The 24,065-nt window shown below is 29.6% G+C and overlaps 5 protein-coding genes across 18 annotated transcripts in view; 2 read left to right on the top strand and 3 right to left on the bottom strand.

Moving 5' to 3' along the window:
- Positions 1 to 9,346, top strand: part of LOC124954976 (ETS-like protein pointed) — an 89,470-nt gene extending 80,124 nt beyond the window's left edge. For 6 of the 9 annotated variants that reach the window (XM_047508705.1, XM_047508710.1, XM_047508708.1 and 3 more), the window contains 5 exons: positions 4,714 to 4,914; positions 5,173 to 5,487; positions 5,855 to 6,139; positions 6,225 to 6,537; positions 6,629 to 9,346. In XM_047508705.1, coding sequence (XP_047364661.1) covers positions 4,714 to 4,914; positions 5,173 to 5,487; positions 5,855 to 6,139; positions 6,225 to 6,537; positions 6,629 to 6,692 — 1,178 coding nt within the window. In that variant the 3' untranslated portion in view covers positions 6,693 to 9,346. The remainder of the gene's footprint in view (positions 1 to 4,713; positions 4,915 to 5,172; positions 5,488 to 5,854; positions 6,140 to 6,224; positions 6,538 to 6,628) is intronic. The other 3 variants (XM_047508709.1, XM_047508704.1, XM_047508707.1) reach the window with 2 other exon arrangements.
- A 743-nt stretch (positions 9,347 to 10,089) lies between these two features.
- Positions 10,090 to 18,399, top strand: LOC124954723 (DNA mismatch repair protein Mlh3-like). 4 transcript variants are annotated; one of them, XM_047508058.1, is made up of 9 exons: positions 10,090 to 10,734; positions 11,163 to 11,423; positions 11,520 to 11,684; positions 11,802 to 12,996; positions 13,097 to 13,197; positions 13,273 to 13,396; positions 13,538 to 13,873; positions 13,972 to 14,135; positions 18,215 to 18,399. In XM_047508058.1, exons 1-9 carry the CDS (start codon positions 10,687 to 10,689, stop codon positions 18,254 to 18,256), a joined length of 2,436 nt encoding a protein of 811 aa, XP_047364014.1. In that variant the 5' UTR covers positions 10,090 to 10,686; the 3' UTR covers positions 18,257 to 18,399. The 4 variants fall into 4 exon arrangements, with proteins under 4 accessions (XP_047364014.1, XP_047364015.1, XP_047364013.1 ...); XM_047508059.1 differs by lacking the exon at positions 18,215 to 18,399 and having other exon boundaries at positions 11,802 to 12,555; positions 12,754 to 12,996; positions 13,972 to 14,521; XM_047508057.1 differs by lacking the exon at positions 18,215 to 18,399 and having other exon boundaries at positions 13,972 to 14,521.
- Positions 14,209 to 18,198, bottom strand: LOC124954724 (endoribonuclease CG2145-like). Its single transcript, XM_047508061.1, has 6 exons — positions 17,688 to 18,198; positions 16,641 to 16,766; positions 16,437 to 16,571; positions 15,501 to 16,374; positions 15,003 to 15,432; positions 14,209 to 14,807 (listed from the first exon to the last, which is right to left on the bottom strand). Exons 1-6 carry the CDS (start codon positions 17,737 to 17,739, stop codon positions 14,574 to 14,576), a joined length of 1,851 nt encoding a protein of 616 aa, XP_047364017.1. The 5' UTR covers positions 17,740 to 18,198; the 3' UTR covers positions 14,209 to 14,573.
- An 86-nt stretch (positions 18,400 to 18,485) lies between the features above and the next one.
- Positions 18,486 to 22,544, bottom strand: LOC124954713 (AT-rich interactive domain-containing protein 1A-like). The gene is made up of 8 exons (XM_047508039.1): positions 22,435 to 22,544; positions 21,615 to 21,736; positions 21,174 to 21,368; positions 20,907 to 20,990; positions 20,671 to 20,805; positions 19,418 to 20,597; positions 18,901 to 19,318; positions 18,486 to 18,809 (listed from the first exon to the last, which is right to left on the bottom strand). Exons 2-8 carry the CDS (start codon positions 21,667 to 21,669, stop codon positions 18,576 to 18,578), a joined length of 2,301 nt encoding a protein of 766 aa, XP_047363995.1. The 5' UTR covers positions 21,670 to 21,736; positions 22,435 to 22,544; the 3' UTR covers positions 18,486 to 18,575.
- LOC124954715 (glyoxalase domain-containing protein 4) lies at positions 22,308 to 24,045 on the bottom strand. 3 transcript variants are annotated; one of them, XM_047508041.1, is made up of 6 exons: positions 23,766 to 24,045; positions 23,650 to 23,699; positions 23,292 to 23,560; positions 23,035 to 23,190; positions 22,772 to 22,947; positions 22,308 to 22,635 (listed from the first exon to the last, which is right to left on the bottom strand). In XM_047508041.1, exons 1-6 carry the CDS (start codon positions 23,853 to 23,855, stop codon positions 22,507 to 22,509), a joined length of 870 nt encoding a protein of 289 aa, XP_047363997.1. In that variant the 5' UTR covers positions 23,856 to 24,045; the 3' UTR covers positions 22,308 to 22,506. The 3 variants fall into 3 exon arrangements, with proteins under 3 accessions (XP_047363997.1, XP_047363998.1, XP_047363999.1); XM_047508042.1 differs by having other exon boundaries at positions 23,923 to 24,026; XM_047508043.1 differs by having other exon boundaries at positions 23,657 to 23,699; positions 23,766 to 23,780.
- Positions 24,046 to 24,065: the final 20 nt, after the last annotated feature.

Here is a 24,065-nt window from a genome sequence, read left to right as displayed (position 1 = left end):
GAAAAGAACATTGAACACACACACACACACACATACACACATATATATATATATATAAATTCATAGATTTTTCTTCGTCTTGTTAAATGCGTTCTCCCTACTAACTAATGCGACTCGGGCGAATACATTTTTAATTTAGCGCAGTGGCGCGTACGCACACAAATTAAAAAGAAAGGCATATGTAACACGGATATACATAGAGAACACGATAAAGGTAGATTGTGGGAGAGTTCGCAGGTCAGCGGTCTACCGAACAATGCGCGATTTCGTTGCCGTCGAGGACGACGTTTTTTATGAGCGCATCGCACAATCGCCTGGCTTCAACACGCACACATTACACGCACTAGTACACGCACGTATACTTTTACGTGGTACCTATATATACATATATATATATATATGTTTTTAAGGCTCCAATGAGTTTCGAGTTCAATGGATGTCTGACCTAACGAGTCTCTCTTTCTCTTTCTCTTTTTCTTTCTCTCTTTTCATTATTAGAATCTATTTTTCGAAGTTAATGAGTATATATATTAATATATGTATATATATGTATATATGTGAATATATTCACACACATATGTATATATATAAATATAAATATACATGCATACACACACACAGTAAATAGGAATAATGTTGAAATTTATTTTTATCTGCATTTTATAACTAAACGAACCAATTGTATTATACCATCGTTTAAATTAAAACGCGATATTGTGCGTTTCATCTTATTGAAAACTTCTTTTAAAAATGAAATGATCAAGGAAAAATTTTCTCAACGATTTATCGTTAAAATATTTTACTTATGCATCATAATATAATCACGTTTATAAATATATTCTATCATTAATAAAACGCTCCTATGGTTTATGCAAATCTATATTTAGAAAATTTTATCAAGGATTAACAATCATTTCTATATACTATATCTATATCTTATATTTGTAAATGTGAAAACAATCCTAATAGAAATTATTCATGTTTGAGATTAAAAATAAAAATAGAATTCTATTTGATCATATATATTAAGGGATGATTAATGATTATGCTGTTAGAGTTATCTATCAAAGAAATGAAATTTAACTTAGTCAAATCAGTCTTAGCAATCTTAGCGATTATAACAGCAATAACAGTAACAGCAACAGCAACAGTAACAGCAGCAGCAGCAGTTACAGTAGCAACACCAGCAGCTGTGCACCATTCCGAAGCCAAGAGCCGTGTTTCATTCGATTTGGCGCGTGCCATGTTAGCCCTCCTCGTTCCGTCCTTCTCGTCGTTTCCTACGCTCGTTTTCGTTAAGAAGTCGCCGGCATCGGGCAAACTCTCTTTCGGGCCTATGTTGCCGGCCGGCACCTGTTCCACAGCTGATGCGTGCCTGCTATGCGGCTGCTAAACGACTGCTGTGCCTGTTACTGTCGCTCTTACTTACTCTTACTCTACTCTTTTCTCTCTCTCTCTCTCTCTCTCTCTCTCTCTCTCTCTCTCTTTCTCTTTCTTTCTCCGTTGATTCTCTCCATGAAAGCATGATCGAGTGCACGTGCCCGATCGATTTCTTTTCCCCCGTCTCATTTATGTCAGCTGGGAATCGAATTAATTCAAATTAATATCATGTAGAATTTGATATCTTTGGTCAATTAGCAAAGTGTTTATATCCGATATTGACTTATCTTTTATCGAATATTTTATCGTATTTATAATTATATCGATTTTACAAAGATATTTATACAGACGAGATCATTGATCTATCTTGTTCATAGTATAAAAGAAAAGTTCTTACATGAGTATTTCTCTCTCTCTCTCTCTCTCTCTCTCTCTCTCTCTCTCTCTCTCTCTCTCTCTCTCTCTTGTATAGATCCCAACTAAAAACTTAGAAAAGAAATTCCTTCTTTCAATGTATAGTAGACGTAACCGCCAAAGAAAGGCGGTCGAGGCGCGAAGCCGAAAACGTGAATCGAAGGGAGAAAAGGCGAGCGAACGCGAGAAAAGGGTGCGTGTGAGTGAGGGACGTCGTGAGGACCGACTGTGAGGGCCGCCGTGAGGGCCGACGTCGACCTGCACTCCCACGCTCCCTGTGTGAAGCGACATGGGGTGCGAGCTGCAGTTACGCTCGTGGTGGACCCTGCAGGTGTAGGTAGATCGCCCGTATAAAAACGGAACCCGGTGTATTTTATGAGAGCGAAAACCGTCTCTCTCTCTCTCTCTCTCCCCCTCTCCTCGTTGCTTTTCACCTTTGCCATTGTTTTTCGATCTCCAATACGAACATGTCTCTAAGCATATGTATGTACTTATATCCATATATATGCATAGATACGAACATACATTTAGATAGGTAAATACATATATGTATGTAGAAAGGAAAATTCAACGAGTCTCGATGAGTTGAAATATCGTTTCATTAGAAATTATTATTGAACTCTTTTCAAACGATCGAAATGTATCATTGTCTTTTTTCCTTTCTTTCTTTCTTCCTGTTGATCATCTCATTAATCTAAAAGAAAAAAAGAAAGATATGACACATAATGTCATTGTAAAAAGAGACTAGGGCAATAAGCATATACGACAATCCTGTAGTACGTATTTATGACTCCGAACGACTGACTGACTGTTCCTACCACGCGTACTACGATGATATAATAAACGGTAGTTGCGCAGTTCCATACGAGACACTATGAAACATATTACGAGGTGTGATGAAAAAAGTTCATGCAATTTTTTTAATTCCTAACGACGTTAATTTATTCGATTAACGAAAATTTTCTTTTTTCCTTTTCTTTTTCTCTACTTTTTTGTTTCTTTTTTCTTTTTATTTCTTTTTTATTTATTTATTTATTTATTTATTTATTTTTTTTTTTTTTTTTTTTTTTTTTTTTTTTTTTCGTAAGATTTATACAGGATCTCATTGAAATCTCTCTGATTTAATCGGACGAGAGATTTTTCTATATTTCACGATCGAAGGAGTAAGAAATTCATGTGAAATTTTGTATAAAAAGTAAGAGAAAAAGTAAGAGAATTAATACGTATTTCAGAAATGTTTTCGTGTGACGATGGCAAATAATATATACGTATTATATTAAAAACCGAGGATACTATTTTGTGAATGAGAATAAATTAAATTCATATGACTTTAAATTACATATTTTCGTAAATAAATAAAAATTGTACGAAATTTTTTTGTTTTGACACCTTTGTACACTTTGTCTAATTTATTTCGAATAATTAACATTAACGTACTAATAAACGAGATTTTCCATCGTAATTTATTTTGATTGTAAAAATAAAGCTTTAGATTTAGGTTTGGAAAACTTTGGATAAATTAATGAATCGTAATTAATGAAGAATATATTCGTGATATATAATGACGTCTTCTTCTTTTTCTTTTTGCTATTTTAATCGAAGTGTAAAACAAACGACTTATTCTTTTATCTCAAAGAAAAGAAAAAAATCTTTGCGGGAAATTAATTCGTCATTCCCGATTAAAAGATTAATAGTATTTTCAAGCGCGTAAATATATGTAAAAAGAAAAGAAAAGAAAAAAAAAAAAGAAAAAAGGAAGAAAAAAAGGAAACTATCAATGTGAAGATAATAAAACGATATTACATGTCGACTTTTTCGAAGAGCACATCTGCCTTCTCTTTTCTTAAACAGAAATGTTTCGTTTCTTTGTCCACCTGCTCTTTCGTGATATCTTCGTTATATCTCGCCTTTTATCGCCATTGTTAATTTTTTCAAATAAATATGAAACCATTTGGAAAGTACGTAACTTTAATTGCATAATGAAAATTCATAAAAACGATATAATAAATAAAAAGAAAAAAAAAGATATATATATATATATATAATAAGAGGGCGTTTCCAAGTACTCGGAAATGCATCGTGTTCGATGCGTTATCATTGTGAATAAAAAGAAAGAAAAAAATCAAATGGGGAATCAGAGAGAAGAAAAAAATAGAGACGTAAAAATTTTATAAAGATCATAGTAGTAGTGTAGAGAGAGAGAGAGAGAGAGAGAGAGAGAGAGAGAGAGAGAGAGAGAGAGAGAGAGAGAGAGAGAGAGAGAGAGAAAGAGAGTGTAATGATAACGACGACGACATTGTCGTGGGCGAAGCTAATGCAGCCTCCGCATTCGGCGAGAACGGATTTCTCGAAGCGAAGGAAAGGTCGTTGAGAGAATAGGCGGAGTTCGCTTGAGCCAATCAGCGAGATGCGTACCGCCCACGTGTCGCGGTGGTTCCTCCCTGCAGACTCCGGAAAGTTTTTCTCTTTTTCTTTCTCTCTCTCTCTCTCTCTCTCTCTCTCTCTCTCTCTCTCTCTCTCCCTTCCTCTTTCTTCCTCTCTTTCTCTCTCTCTCTCTCTCTCTCTCTCTCTCTCTCTCCCTCTTTCTCTCTCTTACTAACCTTACTTGAAATTACACTTTGTTTTGTACGGAGAATACACTAAAAGTACTTAAAGGCCACCTACTTTATCCCCTTTTACAATTCATAAACATTATTTTCTAATGACGATATACGCCAATAGCTTTTTCAAAAATATCATCGTAAGAAATATCAATTCAAAAAATATCATTGGCTTATCTTTCTCCTGAATACTATTGAAGGGCAAGAGTCTATTTAATCTTCGATTTAAAAATTATTAACAATTCTTACAATTTATACAATTTCATACGTGTATAATTGAAAATAAAATTTATACTTATCTTATAATTTACTTTTATAGGAGGTTATGCGCATCTACGCAGTCCCGTTTGTCAGGATGAAAGTCAAAGGGAAGAGACTTCGCCACCACCTCACAGCCATAGTACACAACCTCCTAATTCTCATTCCAGTACACCCACGGGGAATAACAACAATAACAATAACAATAACGCAAATAATGCTTACATACACCTACGAAATTTAAATGAACTCAAAACGGAATGTAAGTATTAGTGTGCGACTTGTTAACTGGCGCCATCTGTAATATAAAAAATTATAATGTTAAAAGCCTGTTGCTTTTGATTTTCACATTGGAAATGAAATTTTACATGTAATAAAGTTAAAGCCAATTTTTTTTCTAATTATTCAATGGAAAAAGTAATATAAATATACATAAAGTATGGAAAAAGTGATATAATAAACATTCGATTTGATTTTTATTTCACGCGATGTTCTTTTTTGTTTTTTTTTTTCTCTCTAGCTAACTACAGCAGCCACCATATAGCGGCGGAACACTTACAAGGAGGAGCCGGCGGATTGGCTAGTGGCGGTGATCTCGGTGCAACGGGGACCAATGAGAGCGAACTTAGGGTTAGCAATACTGGGACGACGGAAGATTATATTACACCCGCGCATTATTCTGGATATGATGAGGCCTCTGATTATCACGGTCTATCGCAGGATCATCAAACTCCTCATACCTATAATCTGGATAGTTCGCCAGAATTTTACAGTACCAGTGGTATTCACCTAGAACCGAAGTATCAGCCATCGCCGTTCAAAAATTATCCTCGAGGTACGGCCGTATCACTTTCGAATATCAAACATAGTTAAAAGTACCGATGAACTTTATTAGAATTCCAGAATTATAATTCGGATATATAAAAAATATTCAGTTTACTTTATATATTATATATATATATATACCTACGTTAATATAATAATATCTAAATAAAGTAATCTTAAAAGGATCTAAAAATCAAATATAAAGTAGGAACGTGTCACGTGACACGTTTATTCAAATTCAAAATTATGGCGGGACGGTCAAATGGCGAGATAATATCTTATTAATTCTAATCAAAGTTATCTAATCAAATTTATATCTATAAATTGATAATCATGTTCTCTTAGATCTCGTGATCAACTTACGTTATATTTTCCAGCGAGATATCACGAAGGATACAGTGAAAGTGGGGGATACAGTCAATACGATGCGACACCATTTCAGACGGTTCCTGGAAGTGGAAATACAGCTACTGGAGCTGCTGGTGTTGGAAGTGAACAGTGGGGTGTTGCACCTATCGGTGAACATCTTTCTCATCATCCAGCGTTTATCGCGAGTCTTGGCTCGAGAGATTCATCTGGTGCTCATCATCCACCTTCCATTGGTAGTAACGCCGATCAAAAGCCTCTCCTACAGAGTGCAATGATCGCAGCTAGTTATACCGGTAAGCATCTACTACACAATAAAATATTATATCTAATACAATTAATATAAATTAAACGATATAGAACAACTGAATAGAAATATAGGTGATAATTGTGCAGGTGGTGGTCCATATTTCACAGGTTCAGGACCAATACAACTCTGGCAATTTTTATTGGAACTATTGACCAATAAATCATGTCAGAGTTTCATCTCGTGGACGGGAGATGGTTGGGAATTCAAACTTACGGATCCCGATGAAGTTGCACGACGCTGGGGTGTTCGCAAAAATAAGCCTAAAATGAATTACGAAAAATTAAGCCGCGGTCTCCGATACTATTACGATAAAAATATTATACACAAGACCGCTGGGAAGCGTTACGTCTATCGTTTCGTTTGTGACTTACAAAATCTATTGGGGTATGCGTATTATCTATCATTTTAACATTTCTTTATATTATCATCATTGACATAATATATTGTATTGAAAAAAGTAAATATTTTATTACAGATATAGTGCCGAACAACTCCATGCAATGGTGGACTTGAAACCGGAAAAGAAGGAAGAAGACTGAGCTTTCTATAATGAATGTGTTGTTTTAGGACAATGTTACTGATTATAAACGAATATAACTAATTTCTACGGCATCGTGCAAAGAGAGTTTAACAAGAGGAATTTAAAAAAAAAAAAAAAAAGAAAAAGAAAAAAAAAAGAAAGAAAGAGAAAGAGAGTAATAACATAAAAGAAAGATATAAATAATAAAAGAAGAGATAAAGAACGAAACAAACGCACGAGAGTACGAATAAAATAATAATTGTTTAAATTGCAGAAGATCATTGTTCTGTGTATCCTTTATTTGAAAAGAAATGATGATATCGATTCGGTCGCATGTACCAAAGACAGGGTCTGCATACCATTGGTGCCTAAAGTTTTAATGACTAAATTGTGAGCTTCTTCCTAGGTGAGTGGGATACACCAGGGCAGAGATTCTGTGTCAGAAACTTTTTGCTAGATCACCTGATTTAGAATCGACCAAGTGTGTGTGTCTTACCGAAGAAAAAAAAAAAAAAAAAAAAAAAAAAAAAGAAGAAGAAAAAGAAAGAAAGAGAAAAGAAAAGAAAGGAAAAAAAAAAGAGAGAAAAAAGGAACAAAAGAGAAAGGAAATGGAAAAATATAAATAATAAAAGAAATAAAAAGCAAACGAATAATCGTTGAAAATTGTGGAAGACCATTGTTCTGTGTGTATCCTTTGTTTTAAATGAAATAATAATAATATCGATTCGGTCGCACGTACCAAAGACAGGGTCTGCATACCATTGGTGCCTAAAGTTAATGACTAAATTGTGAAAATTCTTCTCTAAGTGATTATATCATTTGCCGAAGCGTCATAATTTAGATGATATATTTATAGGAGTATAACTCAATATTTTATACATGTTATATATATATGTATATATATGTAATGCGTGCATGTGTGTGCGCACTCAGGCGCATGTGTGTCTTTTCTCGTATATATGCATAAATGCATGCAGTCTTACAACACGCATACATATATACATACGTACATACACACGCACACATAGAGTGTCAAGAACTTTCTGATATATTATACGGTGTAACAGTGTAGGAAAATAGTGTGCATGGGAGTCCTCGAATGTGTCTAATGACGTCTAATGAAATACGGACGTCTCTATCATTTCTTCAGGGCATCTTGAATGCTCTGTGTACATACATAAATACATATAACTCTATGTATACCCGCCCACACACACACATTTATATATAAGCATATATATAAATAAATAAATATATATATATACATATATACATATATATATATATATATATATATATATATATATGTGTGTTTTCTTCATGTTACATGAATTATAAACACTACAACATCGTCTATTCGATGCATCTAAATTATTTATATACTTTCATCTTATAACATGTGTGTTATATATCTCGTTAATAGATGACACGATATGTGATTGTTATTATTATAATTTTACTACAATGAACTCCTCCTTTATATATATGTTGATGATCAGGCTCTACTAAGATTAATTTTTCACAATATTAATATTTACTTATCTTCTAATTAAGTGCTCGACTTGTAGTAGACACAGGAAAGGATCTACATATTTTTGTTTGCAATAAAGGTCGTTACACGATTATCGCGCAATTTCATTAAAAGGAATCTTTTTTCTTTTTCTTTCTTTTCTTTCTTCTTTTTTTTTTTTTTTCTTTTTTTATAGATAGAAAGATTATGCCGTTTATATGTTACTTTATAAGAATATCTATTATAGAATGTAATTTCCTGTTAATGCAATGAAAGCGATACAGTAAAAGAAAACTTTATAATGCCTTTAATATATTTTTTGAAATAAAATTCTCACTATTATCTTTAATACATATATATATATATATATATATATATATATATATATATATATATACACATACATACACACACGTGTCATAAAAATCTTTATTATTTTACGACGATGTTACTGATACATTTAAAAAATCAGACATAAAGGACAGTGTCTCGCGCCAAATATGTCTGTTTTAATTTCAATAAGAATATAGAACCATATATAACGATACATATAATCTTTGTCTGTGTTATAGCATATGCTTTCACATTTGATGTAATTAAAATACTAATATGACCTTATGGTACCTGCAATAATTTTCGCATAACAATCATAGATAATTTGGAAATTATTATATATGTCGGTATGATAATTTTGGATATTTTATTTCATAAAATGTTTTATTATGCATTGGTAAAATTATATTGAATTAATGTTGTACAGATTATGTTATATGTCAAAGGATGTACGTTAAATTGACCACTGTGAAATTACGTATAGTAATAATATCTCTTTACATTCGGTGATTGGTAAATGAAAACAAACAAACAAAAAAAAAAAAAAAGAAAAGTTTAATCTGTTTAAAAGTGATACCATAATGGTTATATTATATCTTGTATAAGAAAGACGTATGCTCTTATTTCTTATGCACGAAGAACAAACTTGTACATAACGATGAACTATTTATTGTACTTGTTCACTAAATTTTCTTAGTTTTCAATCGACAATAATTTAAGCATAGTGTGTCTATTGTACATTACACTTTTTTAGTATTCTTGGAAGAACACCAATAACAAGACACATGTAAAATAAAAAACTTAATACTGACGAAGGTCACACAATTGAAACGTGCTTTTTTTTAATAAAGCATAACTCACAAACTATAGAAATTAATATGCAGTTTATGAAACATCTTATTTTGGCATAGACATTGAACCAATTCTTAGAAGATTTTTATCTTTTTAATCAGTTTACTCTTAATGCAATAACTTTAGTTTTTGCTTATTGAGTGTAGAATTTATGTAATATAAACTTTCTAATCGTATTATATTATATTGATCTCCTCTCTACTATAATAACAATTTTTTATCAAATTTACGTATAGTAAAAGAACAAAATTATGCACTGGCTCATAACGATGTTGTTTCGAACGGACTGTTTGGTCTGAAATTTTATGTGAATCTAAATTTTAGTATAATTAATTTACTAGTTGACATGTTTCGGCGATTTTTGTATGAAATGCGATATTTTAGACATGTGTCTAAATTTAAGACATGATTAATTTTATAATTATTATTTATTATAGGTTGCTTATTATATATACATATATATATATATATATATATATGTATATATATATATATATATATATATATATATATATATTATACATACTATATATATATGAATTTTAGACAATTAGGTATATTTAAGTGATTGTAATTTTTTCAGTGCCTATATTGACCGACGGAAATTTTTTAAACTTGTAAAATTTACGAAAATCTGCATAATGCACATCTTCGATTGTTATAATATATATATATATATATATATATATATATATATATATATATATATATGACCGGATATATAAAAAAAGAATTTTTTTTAAATAAACTTTACAATTTACGCTGTGATACGGGTAAAGTACAATTATTCAGAAATCACCGAACATGCTAACTGGCTAAATAATTTCTTTTAATTTACATAAAGAAATCTAACTGTTTAGTTTCTTTTATTTCCACATGAAAAAAAGAAAAAAAGAAAACAAACAAATCTGTTTTTCATTAATTATAGTTAACTAAATTTTCACACAAAAGGCACATTTTAATTACATTAATTTTCTTTTATTTCGTCTGCTTTCTAGTAGAATTAAATAAATAATACGAACTAATGAGATTTATTTAACATGAATATCGAAATTTCGAAATATTTTAAAGAAAAACAAAAGAAAAAACTCACATATCCGGTAAATTTGTTTGAAGCATTTATAATTAGCGCCAAAATTGCATTTTCAACAATGGATATTAAATACGGTAGTTGGGTTTTAATTAGTGCCTCGTATTACGTAATATCGGATATTCCAAAGAAAATCATTAGAATCTAATTATTCGTAATTCTTAAAAAGAAAAAAGTGTTAAGTGCATTCTTAATTATTTCTAATTGTTCAGATAACGAGAATTAAACATGGAGATAATAGAAATTCCACCTGTTGCACTAAACGTTTTTGACACGGTACGTATACACGTTGATTATCATTTTATTTATTTTCTTTTTTCTTTTTCTTTCTTTTTTTTTTTTTTTTTTATTTATTTATTTATGACGTTTTAAATAATTAATTAAAATATTTGAAACAGTTGTAAAGAAAATCTGAATCTTTTCTGTTGTTCGTTTCCTTCGCTTTCAGACCCCTTGTTATTTGATTTACGTATGGTCCAGATTTTTAATACTTTTTATTGAAAATTTAATAGAACATTTATATATCTATGTAATTTAAATATTTTTTTCGCTATATAATATATTTACATAAAATAACTTTTAATAAGAAATATTGAAAATTTATTGGAAAAATGAAATATCAAAATAATATCGAACAGATAACAGGAAAGATCCAAAAATCTCTATGATTTTATATAATATTAATTATATATTTTTAAACTTAGGTTTTAAATTCGTTAAATGAACGTGCATCATGCATAGCTATACGTATTTATAATAAAGAGAAAAAAATTCAAGTAGTAGATAATGGTATAGGAATATCTGTACATGCATTAGCAGGTTTAGAAGATACTGGAAAAAATAATATTCATAATTCACAATTACATTATAATTTAAGATACGATAATTTGAGAAACATATTTAAGAATTTTTCTGTTATTTCTATTTCATCGAGATGTCAGAATTCTATGGAAACTAATACAAAGGTAGATTGTAAGAATTTTCTTTAATTACATTGAATATTTTTTAATTTATGTTTTATATATATATATATATATATATTTTTTTTTTTTTTTAATCAGATTTATAGGAAAGGTTTATCTCCTATTATATTAAAAGTAACACCTAGACCATCAATTGGTACAACAGTGACCATATATAATTATTCTAACAGTGTATGTGCTCATAAACAAACTATATCTATGGTATGCTTTTTAATAGCAAATATTTCTTTAAATAATCCTAAGGTAATAAACTCTTTATTTTATTAGTTATCAAAATTATGTTTTCCCTATTTTACTTAGCTGATAGATATGTACCTACTTTTTTTTTCTTTTTTTTTTTTTAATTCTCAATTTCAATAGATTTCCTTCTCTCTTAGAGATGAAGATAATATATTTTTACAAATCACTAAAGATAGAGAATCAAAGAAAATTTTAAAAATGCTATATGAAGAATATATATTACAAGATTATATATGGGCTATACCATCTACTAATGTGTTAACTATTCAATACCATGGTTACATTGGATTGATTAAAACAGAAGAAAAAGCTTTACATTACATTTTCTTGAATAATAGACCAGTCTATTGTACTACAATTATAAATACAATACTGGACTACTTCATTCAACATCTAAGTTACCATATGAGAATGTACAATGTCAATAAAGAAACAATATTTTTCATGTTTTTTATTAATTGTCCGACAACAGAAGTTGTTGTTACTACAAAAAATGATAAAAGATTTATGTTACTATACAAAACACGTGATGTTTTAGACAGTGTCAGACAATTTATAAATAATATTTTCTTAGATGAATGTTTCATTAAGCAATTGTATGAATATATTCAATTTCACATACCGAAACGAATACAAAAAATTGATAAATCTGCAGAATCTCAAAAGGTACACAATGTTTTACCTTTATGTCTCTACAAAGTAGATCACTTGGAGAAAATTCATAAGACTAAAAAATCTATTTTATATAATACTAATATTAATCATAATCCCATCACAGTTTTTTATACCAAATATGGAATGTTTCTTTATGAAAGTATAAAACAAGGAAGATCCGTAGAAAATTATATAATTGATATAGAACATTTGAAGACAGGTACTTTTACAAAAAAAAAGCAAAAATTGCAAAATATAAACATTTCTAATAATTTTAATTCAAAAGAAAACGTAGAACATATAAATTGTGTAAATTCAAATTCAATTAATAATGTAGAACAAACATTGTCTGGTGCAAAACAAAAACATAACATAGAAAAAACTGATCATGTAGAAGATTATAATTGCTCTCTTTCAGAGTGGTCTGATTGGAGTTATCATACAAACAAAGTAAAAAGTGATAAAATAGAAATGCAAAATACTCTTTACAAGTCAAAAAACAAAAATGAAAGTATTGAGAAATATTACAAAGTTTTCGATTTTCTTCCACAAAAGTTAAATAATCTTGTTCAATTTAGACCTATTAAATTAATAAAAACACCTTCATTCAATAGTATTGATACGAGCATACTTTTTAATGAGTTAACATATAATTATCAAGGTATGGTAAGGCATAAAAATTCTTGTATTTTATTTTCATATACTTATTTTATTATATTTATATGTGTATATATATATGTGTGTATATGTATATTTAATAGAAAACGAAAAACGACATCAAGATGTAAATATACATCCGTGCAAATTTCGACAATATTTTTATGAATTTAGATTAAAAAGAACTGCATTAGAATTTATAAAGGTAATAAATAAAATTGTAGAAATATGAATTATATAAAAGTAGAGAAGTAATAATACTTATCATAATTTCATGTAGGTATTAAATCAAGTTAATAATCAATTAATAGCAGCCGTAATGATGTATGATAATATAGAATTATTGTTAATGATGGATCAACATGCTGTTCATGAAAGAATAAGATATGAAAATTTACTTAATGGTAATATTGCACATTAAATATATATATATATATATATATATATATCTGTGTGTGTGTGTGTGTATTAATTAATATTAATTATATATAAACAATGTTAGAATATGTTTTATATGTAATTTGCAATTTCATTTACTTATATAGATTATAAAACATCAGATCATAAAAGTTTTCAAACTAAAAAACTGTCAATTCCAATAATAATAGAAGTAACAGTAAATATATGCACTTTGCTTCAATGGAACAAAAAGTCATTAGATAAATTTGGAATAAAGTTAACTGCAATTAATGGGAATACTTTAAGCATATACAGTATACCAAAATGTTTCATAACGAATAAACAATATTATAATGATGTAAAATTGACAATGATAATTCGGAATTTGTTAAATGAAATTGTAGACAATATTATGAATGGAAATGGTATAAATTTTTTACCTTTATCTATTCACAATGCCATATCAACGGAAGCATGTCATGGTATTTATTATTTGTAGATATTATATTTTGTATTAACTGCAAAGAAAATGATTAAAAGAATACAATTTATATAAAGTATTTGCTTTATATCTTCATAGGTGCCATAAAATTTGGTGAATTGCTATCTGTACAACAATGTATAGAACTTTTTGATGACTTAAAAACTACAAAATCTCCAACTCGATGTGCACATGGACGACCTTCAATAATACCTGTAATTGAGCTTTCAGAATTAAAAAGAAGATGTTATAAAAATACACAGGTACTCACACTTCTTATTTTATATAATTGCTTCTTGAATGGATAAAGATATCTATTATGTTTATTCAAATCAATTATATCTCATGTGCAATTTTATTTAAATTTTAATAATAATTTAAACATATTGCCGATTACAGTATTTTTTATTACATTATGTTAAGCATACTGCATGTTTTCTCATAATTATTTCATTTGATTATACAAGTATTTACTATAAATGTTGATACCTATTTAAAATAATTTCTAAGAAGCCATTTTTTTCACACCTCTGCTTGATTAGGGATATGAATTATAATCTAGAAATAAGAGATTATTCCAAAAAAAAAAAAAAAAAAAAAAAAAAAAAAAAAAAAAAAAAAAAAAGAAAAAAAAAAGAAAATTATTTTTGATAACATAAATGTGCAATATTTAATTAAGAGTATTATAGATCTCTCTTAAATTATATTTCTGGAAATGCAGAGACCAGTATGTCTTTACCAAAGTAATTAACTCTGTTTGCAATTATTATGAAATCAGTTCCACCAAAAGATAAAGGACAAGCGGTATTTGGACGCGCAAAGAAACAAACAGTATAAAGTGCCATCTCTAACTCTGGTGATGTGCCAACAAAAAGAGTAGTCACTGGTTGAACAAAACCATTTAATTTAGAACGTACTTTGACTATAGCTGCCTTCTGTAAAAGATATTATAAAAATATGCAAATGTGATAAAATAATATCGCGAACAACATTTCCAAATGATTTGATGGATTTCATCATAAATAGTTTAGAAAGAAAATTATTAATAATTAATAAAAAAAAAAAATATATATATATATATATATACATATAGATAAATAAAATATAAATTACACAATATTAATACTTACATCCCCAAATGTTAGTTCTTTAATATATCCAAGATAATCGATCTTTTTCTCAGCCTCTTGCTTGGCATAATAGATCCAATTATGTAAACCAATTATATCAGAATCAAATTGTTCTGCTAAGTAAACCGTTTCAAAGCCGGAACTTGATGCGTCTCCATCTATTCGTTTAAACTGTGAGAACCATATGCGTTTTAACGTGTCCTTGAATTCATATGGATCATCGGGTATATATCCTTTGCTAGCTAAGAATTTCATAGCGCTTTGAAGGACATCGGTTTTTAAGAAATTATCGAGTAACTGAGATTCCTTTTCGCGTTTTTCAGGCGTAAGATTTTCTTTCACTTTAACATCCAGCTCATAATTATCATGAAGATCGATAACAGATTTGATCGTTGATATTTCGTAAGCTTCTGGCTTCACATCCAACAATCTAAAAGAAAATAATATTTATGTTTATAGAAATCATTTGGAAATATGTTTATAAAAGAGATTGCTTACGGATCACTCGCGTCATCGGTAACACTGTCGTCTTTCTTTTGACCTTGTAGTTTAATGGTAATATACTTGAACGCATTATTTACATCTTTACTAAATAATTCCTCCGACAATTTTTTAATATCTTCATTAGAAGTTACAAAACCGAGTGGATTAGGATTATTACTAGATTCCGGAGTATTTTGAGTATTGGATTTACTATTAGTTCCAGGAGAAGCATTATTATTTGCATTAGTTTCAGTGTTTTCTAATGGGTTAACAGCAGGAGGTTCTGCCGATGGTACAGGAGGACTTGCAGCAGGTTGACCCGGAACAGGTTGAGTCTCTCCCGCGTTTTGAGTTGGAGCAGATTGATTGTTGTAGTAATTATTATAAGTAATTTGAGTATGAGAAGTAGCGGGAATAACTCCACTATTGCTAACACTACCACCGCCTCCGCCACCACCACTATGCCCATAAATTCCTCCTGGCAAAATTCTGCTCACGGCTGCATTTACACCAGCACTAACTCCAGCGTAAACAAAAGCTTCTTTCGCGATTTGCCCGATACCTGGTTTGTACGGTTGCGAGGATGCCATTAGAATAGTTTGCTGTGGCGCTTGTCCGAACGATGGATTATAGGATTGACCATAAGATGGATTAAAAGGTTGATTGTGCGATGGATTGTACCCATGACCCATTGGATTATAAGGTTGTCCCATATTAGGTGAATGATAAGATTGACCTTGACCTGGATAGCTAGGATTATAACCGGGATTATAGCCAGAATTATAGCCGCCGACCGAAGGATTATAACCACCTGATGGATTGTATCCAGCATTATTATAAGAATTAGGTGAACTTTGCTGGGAACCAACTTGTTGACGAGGATATCCACCTGTGATCATTAAAAAGATTACAATTTTATGTCGCAAGTATAATTAACTCAAAGAAATCTACCTGATGGAGAATATCCTGATTGCAAGGAAGTTGCACTAGTCTTAGAAGCAACGTTATGATCTGCTGGTGGAGCAGATGGCTTTGATGCCGTATTGCTGCTGGTTTGTCTGTTGTTAGTTTGTGGAACGTTCCATCCTATTTAAAAAAAAAAAAACATAAATTTCACTAGCTATATATAGAATAGTTAAAATATTAATGACATACCATATTGAGTATTTTGAGATTTAATTTGGGGTGGTCGCGGTGTTGTCCTTAAGGACGAACGCCCTCCCCAACCCCATCCCCCGCTGCTTTTACGACCGCCACCACTCTTTCGGGCTTCCCCAGTAGCTGTTAATACAATTATTATAATTATATTTAGTAATATATCGTAATAATATCTCCCATTTTGTTATTTGCTATCTCTATTATAGTAACAATATTAAATCTAGACACTTAAGCAATTCATGTGATAGAGATAAATCATATTATTCATATTCATGCACTGCTGCATGCATGTAGTACCTATTATGTATTTGACTGATATATCGATAATTCTCAAAGAATTTAGTTAAATTAAAAAAATAATGAAAGAACTCGTTCTTCTTGGAGCATGCGTGTTTTTCAATTAAAGTAGAATGCCGACAATTGAATAATAATGCTATCAAGAACAATTTGCATCATGATATTTCTTCTTATCACACTTGCTATTGCGTTTTGTTTCTGTTCTGAAAAATTCTTTTCATATCACAAAATATTATTTAATTTCTTTGTAAATAGACAACATCATATATCATTAAAAAAAAAAAAAAAAAAACGTTTTTTGACGGATATGAAAAACAATAAAAAATTTCGATGTAAAAACTTTCAAATTCCTTGTTTAGAAAGTATATGATCTAAACTTTCGAGAATACTTTACTAAGATAAAAGTAGTCCAATACTCAAATAAATTGATTTATTTAATATTAAATTTTCACTTAATACGTTTTTATAACATTTATATCACAAATAATGCATTCACGGTATTCTATTTCACATAATTAACAATGAATATTTTCAAAGTGTCTTATTATTTCGAAAATGTATAAGTCACAAGGATCTTTCGATTGCATAATTTTTCAGAAACACCTACACAATTACTCACGTTACAATGAATCTTTAGATTTGATTTTATGACTCATATTATCTCATTTTCGAAACATTATTACACATTAAATTATCTCTCATATTATTTTTCTTAAAATAAAAATTTATATGTATGTACGTACTTACCAAGAATAAGAAAAATAACGATCGAAATGATCAAGGTCCTCCTGATGATCATAATCACTTTCAAATCCCGGCCAAATTGTTTTGTGTATTTTAATTTAATAAATAATTTAGATGACACAAAGAGATAATGATAAAACGAAAATCTATACGAGAAAAATTTCTATGAACTATTTCACTGCTAACTCGACGTGCTACTACTGTATTTCACAGCTCGTAGCGCAACAAATACAAGACTCGGTTAACAGCAGATATATGCGACTCGTCAGTATTGAGTCATGTATTCTCGTGGGCTTTCTCTTTCCATTAATCACTTCGAGGTAATCTGAAAAGAGTGGGGATCTCTTCACGGAGAGATCTTCGTCGCTCATGAACTTATGTGTGGTATGGCAAGTTTGATCATTAAATTAAATACATCTTTTCAAGAAAAATTTTATCTCATGCCGTGTCCGAAGTTCTATAAATCGAAACTCAATATCCTGAAACATAATTAATATTTACAAAAAAGAATTTTTTTTTATATTTTTCAGAAAAAATTAAATCTTGGTCGTTTGCGGACGTCGTCACGCTAAAAGAAAAATCCAGGAGGATCATTTATTGATTACATGGATCTTTTTCAAACAAAATTATTCATTAATTATTTTCCTTTAATAAATGGTACGTATTACAGGTATTTTTTTTTTTCTTCTTTTTTTTTTTTTTTTTTAGTGAAAAATTTTTGTTTTTCATCTAATTTATCATTTATAAGAATAAACGTGAAGTTCTTAGAATAAATTAATTAATGTTTTGTCTTTTCAAATATTTGTAATTGTTAATGTTTTGTTTATTTATTATATATAATTCTGTATCTTATTTATTTATACTTTATTTACTTAATTAGTTGAAATATATTTAAATTATTGGTAGAGCGAGATCTATGAGATCCTTTCCAAAGTATCTGAAGGCATGAGTATAAATATTGAACTTAGTATTACCAAGTGATACTGGGCATAGATTATTTGGTCTAGCATAGAAACATATCGTATATAAAGCCATTTCAAGTTCCGGCGTTGTACCTACGAATATCGTGACATTTGGTCTGGTGATACCATTCATATTGAAATTTAATTTAACTAGTGAAGCTTTCTGAAATTCAAAAAAAATAAGAATTCATTTGATTAATAATAATAATAATAATAATAATAATAATAATATAACGAATTATTTTCATGCATACGTTTCCAAGATCCATTTTATCAACGTATCCCATATAATTGATATTTTTCGATGATTCTTCGTGATTAAAATAGATCCAATCTTGGACACCTAAAATATCGGTATCACCATAAATCTCTGACGCAAAGACACGTTCAAATCCTGAAGAACTGCCATGAAATTGGGTGAACCAAATATGACGTAGAATGTCTTTTCTTTCAAAATCGTCGGGATCAATGAAGCCACGTGATGACAACCATTTCATCGCTGTGTGCATAACATTCGTATTTAAAATAACATCCAAGAAAATATTTTCCTCCATACGTTTTTCGAAAGTTCTGTTTTCTTTTTTACTTGAGTTACGTTCATAATTCTCGTACAACATGCGAATAACTTTGATCGTTAAAATATTGTGCGCATCTGATTGTACGTACAATAGTCTAAAAAGAAAATTTCATTTATTATACGACCTAAATCATTGTAATATAATAATTATGTTGTTATATAAATGATTATATAAAAAGATAAAAGGTAATTACTGTCTTTCAGCGACGTCTGTTACGTTACCAGGGCTTGAACGAGCTTGCAAATTCATTATTATATATTTAGTTAGATTGTGTTCCTCTTGGGCAAATAGATCTTCCGATATTTTATACAGATCATTATCGCTAATAATATATTGATAAATATCAGCCGTATTAGCGGTTGTATTATTTATTTGCTTATTAGAATCATTTCCTTGAACGTACAAATTTGTATCATTTTTTGTAACCGTTGAAACACCTGTTACACCTAATTGATTCGGTGATCTAACATTATTCCCATCCGATATACCAGGGATATTAGATGGTGGATAATAAATTCCGCTATTAGCTATCGGTATAGCAGAATTTTGCTGTGGATTCGATCCAGTAGGATTATACATTGGATTTGGAGGAGAACCCATATTTTGTGGATCCATTGTTCCATTTGTCCCATTGACAGGATAATTGTTAAAGTATTGATTGTTGTAAGTTATGTGCGTTGTTGTACCAGTACTACCACCAGTCGAACCTTCGGTACCACTTGGTTTAGGTTCGTAATAATGTTGATGAGGATTTATCAGTCTATTTACGCCAGCATTGATAGTTGAAAATACCAAAGCTTCCTTAATCATATCACCAAAACCTCTACCACTACTTTGCTGGCCTGGAACCATTAATACCGTTTGTCCTGGTATGTAAGGTTGTGCTGCAGGCTGAGCAAGATATTGTCCTTGTTGCTGAGGGTAGAAAGCAGGTCCAGGTGCATAACCACCAGGTGCATAACCACCAGGTGCATAATGATTATTCATTGGGTGACTAGTTTGCATATTTGGATAATGTGGAACACCGGATTGTAATGGATAATTATGTGTTACAGGAAATGAAGCATGTCCTTGCGGATAATTCATTGAATGACCACCAAACGGTTGTTGTGACATCGGAGGTATAAATGGACTTCCAGGATTAGAATGAGGAATTGTTTGACTTGGATAAGGCATTGAAGCTGATGGATATGGAGGATTATGCGGATGTGAAGGTTGCGATCCGAAATTGTTGTTGGGATATACGCTTGGTTTAAAACCAATTGGCGAATTATTGTTAGGATATACGTCCGGTTTAAATCCAATTGGAGATTGGTGTGTAGGAATACCAGATCCTTGATTAACATGTGTACCAGAGTGTCCAAAAGTTGGTGCTTCGAAATAAAATATTGAATTATTATAATTTAACAAAGTATTCTGTCGTTTCTACATACAAATATATATTACCTTGAGGTGGTGCAGACGAAAAAAGAGGCTTTGAGTCATGAATTGGTATAATTGGAGCTGACGGAGTATAAGGTGATGGTGGTTTTGCGTTCGCGTTAAAACCTATGTTAGACGTCTGATGATTTACGTCAGTTTCTAGGAAATAAAATGAAGTCTTTTAGAATAAAGTAAAATAAAACATTATATATATGTATATATATATATATATATATATATATAAAATTAGTGTAACTCACTTGGCTTTGTTGCTCCCCCTCCTTCGCCATGTAAAAATGGTGTATTTATATCTTTATTTGATTGTTGATGTGGAACTGCACTTCCTAGAATATTAATATTTATTTTTTATATTTAATTGATAAACAAGAAAATGTTTACAAATGCAAATACATAAGATATCGCTGCGATTTGAAAATTTTGATCTTTTAATTTGTATATATTATCGAGGTCATTTGTAAAAAAAACAATGTTATCTATTAACATATAGATTATTCATGTCTATATACCTCTCATATGTCCAGTATTTAATGGTTTTGAATTTATCGACGAAATTTGTTCATGATTCGACGAAGCTGAAGCGTGTCCTCTTGAAGAATATCCTCCACTCGAGGATAACGTAGGCTTAGAAATTCGATGACTTGAAGATGAACGACTATTGCCGAAGCGTAATGAAGACGACAATCTTTTTGCACTTGTATAGCCTGTAAAGAATATGTAATATATGATAAAATATAAGGTAAGGTGATTAATGATTATCTATCAATATTGAACATTAGTAAATATCACCGAGATAAGCAATATTAATCAACGAATAAAACTCTGTGTAAATAAAAAAAATAATTGTACATATGCGATCGCTTATTTTTCACAAATTACTTTACATTTAGAATTATATTAGATTGTATACGATTTTGTTAATAAAAAATTTCCAATAAATATAGACTAACCTATGTCTATAAATCCCAAAATAAAGAGTAGAAGAAATATTCTTAGCCACATCATTTTAATCGGGAACGATTGAAAATATGTCTCGTTCCTCTCGTATTTTCAAATAAACTGCGTGGCGCGTCTATTGAAATTATACTTCGCATTAAGAAATGAATTTCTACGAATCAATGATTATATGTAAATAAAATGAAAAACTTAAGTCATCTATGACCCCAGAGAGATAATATATAATTCAGTGAACTACGATTTCTCATTAAACGAACCGATTGTCGGACACATCCATACAACATCACATAGTACATAGTATATATACTACGTTGATAAATGTGTTGTTACGACACGAGATAAATCAAAACGAATTTTGAAGCTTTAAAGTGCAATAAATAAACTTTTCTTATTTTATGATTTTATCATTATCACATAACCATTGCATTTAAATAAATATTTAAAAAATATTTTATACTTAAAATAAGATGTATTTATATTAATGAATATGAAGCATTTGTGCAATTGAGCAATGTATATATATACATATATATATATATATATATATATATATATATATATATATATATATATGAAAATAAAATTTATATAGAATTGTTAAAAATATCCGACTCAAGTTTTTTTTATCAATTTCCAGAATTATTTTGGGAAAAAGAATACAAAGGGCTTTTTGATAACATGATCAGTAATATTGAAAATCAATATATTATTTTTCTAAATTACAAAATTTATATTAATAGAAAGCACTGATAATTCATTACCAAATTAGACAATCATTAATATTTACAAAGTAATAACCCAGAAGTATCTAACCTTTATATATATATATATATAATATATTATTATTATTATAGTTCAACATAAAAATAGTTGTTGCTTAATTTTTTATATTTTTAAAACGTTCCCAACAGACGATTTTGCAATGTATTTATCCAGAATTTTTTCACTTGGATAATCTGGAACGGATAATTTACGAAATCCTTCGTCATCAACGAAACATATTTCGTGATCATCCTAGAAGAAATAAAACTTAGTAGTAATATAACATATTGTTTAAAGAAGATTTATATCTTCTATAATTAAAAAAAAATATATATATATATATATATTCTCAAATATATTGATATATAGAAATATTTTATGTACTCACTGGATCAGCAAGAATGATAACTCTTACTGAAACTTTTCCTGGCGTGTCTAAAGTTATCAAATCTGTCAATATTTTGTTTCCACTTTCCTTTATCTTTTTCTGTATTATTGGTTGTTCAGCCAACGGTACAGAAAATGCTATACGACCATATGCTTTTGCATGATCCACCTTAGTACCTAATATATTTAATTAAAATACTTAAATTAGGAAATCTAACATCTTACATTTCAAATGAAATTCTAAATAAATGTAAAAATACTTACCTATATCTACAAATTCAAGTTTAGCTTGATCTTCGTCATAACACATCAAAACTCTATTATCCTCCTGTTCGATTACCTTCATATCTAAAATATCTTTCCAATAAGCTATAGTACTTTTAAGATTCGAACTGGATAATGTTACCTTCTGCACGGGATCTGTGATAAAAAATTCAATTATAAACCCACAAGAAAATATAAATATAAAGGGTAATTTGTACAAAGAAATAAATCTATCTTATTGTCATTATTAACATTACCTTTATCTTTAGGTTGTGGTTCATTAATAATATAATACTTGTAACCACCTGGTGCTTGCAATACAAATTTTCCATTTTCTTCTTCAACGACAGGCCATCCACTGCTTTTTGCTCTATCGATTGCTTCTTTAGAACGAATTGTTATTCCACGAAAATCATTTCCACTTTCATAATGAGAAATTCCATAGTTGTAAGTTAATTCAACTACAAAATGATTATCTTCCGGTCCATATCCTATCATCGTTTTACTCCATCGATTTGCGTAAGGACTATAATAATGTTCATAAATAATTAATTATTTATATATAGAGATTATATAAATAAAATAAAATTAATAAAAAAAAAAAAATAAATTAACCCATTACAAGCAGCCTCACATCCATCGGCGAATTCTTCATGTCTCAATACCTAAATCAAAATTAATATTAGAACAATAGAATATAATGATGCAATCATATGAAATGATAAACCTACTTTCATTCCAAGAATTTCTCGATAAAATTTCATTGTCTCTTTGCGTTCAGCTATTTTAAATACAAAATGCAATGCACGGGCACAGATCATTTTGAATATTATTAAAAAGTCCTTTTAGAAAAAAAATATAACAAAATTGGCACAGAGTAAATCTTACACGTATATCCTTATCATATGCACTGATAGAACCTGTTGACAGTAAACCTGTACAATTTTTATTAATCGAAGGTATTTGCACGTCATATTTATATAGTACCTCACTGGAACAATCACTGGAAATAAAAATTAAATACCGACAAC

The sequence above is a fragment of the Vespa velutina genome, chromosome 16, assembly GCF_912470025.1.
Source record: "Vespa velutina chromosome 16, iVesVel2.1, whole genome shotgun sequence".
NCBI classification, from domain to species: Eukaryota; Metazoa; Arthropoda; class Insecta; order Hymenoptera; family Vespidae; genus Vespa; species Vespa velutina.
Note: the sequence above shows the minus strand (reverse complement) of the source record. Positions and strands in the feature narration are given on the sequence as shown.

What these genes read in the sequence shown, in the direction of transcription:
- LOC124954723 (XM_047508057.1), top strand. Translation starts at nt 10,687, where the DNA reads ATGGAGATAATAGAAATTCCACCTGTTGCACTAAACGTTTTTGACACG. An exon ending in CACTAAACGTTTTTGACACG is followed by an intron (nt 10,735 to 11,162) that starts GTACGTATACAC and finishes TTTTAAACTTAG; the next exon opens with GTTTTAAATTCGTTAAATGA. An exon ending in ATATGAAAATTTACTTAATG is followed by an intron (nt 13,397 to 13,537) that starts GTAATATTGCAC and finishes TTACTTATATAG; the next exon opens with ATTATAAAACATCAGATCAT.
- LOC124954724 (XM_047508061.1), bottom strand. Translation starts at nt 17,739, where the DNA reads ATGATCATCAGGAGGACCTTGATCATTTCGATCGTTATTTTTCTTATT. An exon ending in CGTTATTTTTCTTATTCTTG is followed by an intron (nt 16,767 to 17,687) that starts GTAAGTACGTAC and finishes TTGTATTAACAG; the next exon opens with CTACTGGGGAAGCCCGAAAG. An exon ending in ACCGATGACGCGAGTGATCC is followed by an intron (nt 15,433 to 15,500) that starts GTAAGCAATCTC and finishes ATTTTCTTTTAG; the next exon opens with ATTGTTGGATGTGAAGCCAG.
- LOC124954713 (XM_047508039.1), bottom strand. Translation starts at nt 21,669, where the DNA reads ATGATGTGGCTAAGAATATTTCTTCTACTCTTTATTTTGGGATTTATA. An exon ending in AAATACTGGACATATGAGAG is followed by an intron (nt 20,991 to 21,173) that starts GTATATAGACAT and finishes TTAATATTCTAG; the next exon opens with GAAGTGCAGTTCCACATCAA. An exon ending in TTCGTCTGCACCACCTCAAG is followed by an intron (nt 20,598 to 20,670) that starts GTAATATATATT and finishes TTTATTTCGAAG; the next exon opens with CACCAACTTTTGGACACTCT.
- LOC124954715 (XM_047508041.1), bottom strand. Translation starts at nt 23,855, where the DNA reads ATGATCTGTGCCCGTGCATTGCATTTTGTATTTAAAATAGCTGAACGC. An exon ending in TGTGAGGCTGCTTGTAATGG is followed by an intron (nt 23,561 to 23,649) that starts GTTAATTTATTT and finishes ACATTATTATAG; the next exon opens with TCCTTACGCAAATCGATGGA. An exon ending in TTATCATTCTTGCTGATCCA is followed by an intron (nt 22,636 to 22,771) that starts GTGAGTACATAA and finishes TATTTCTTCTAG; the next exon opens with GATGATCACGAAATATGTTT.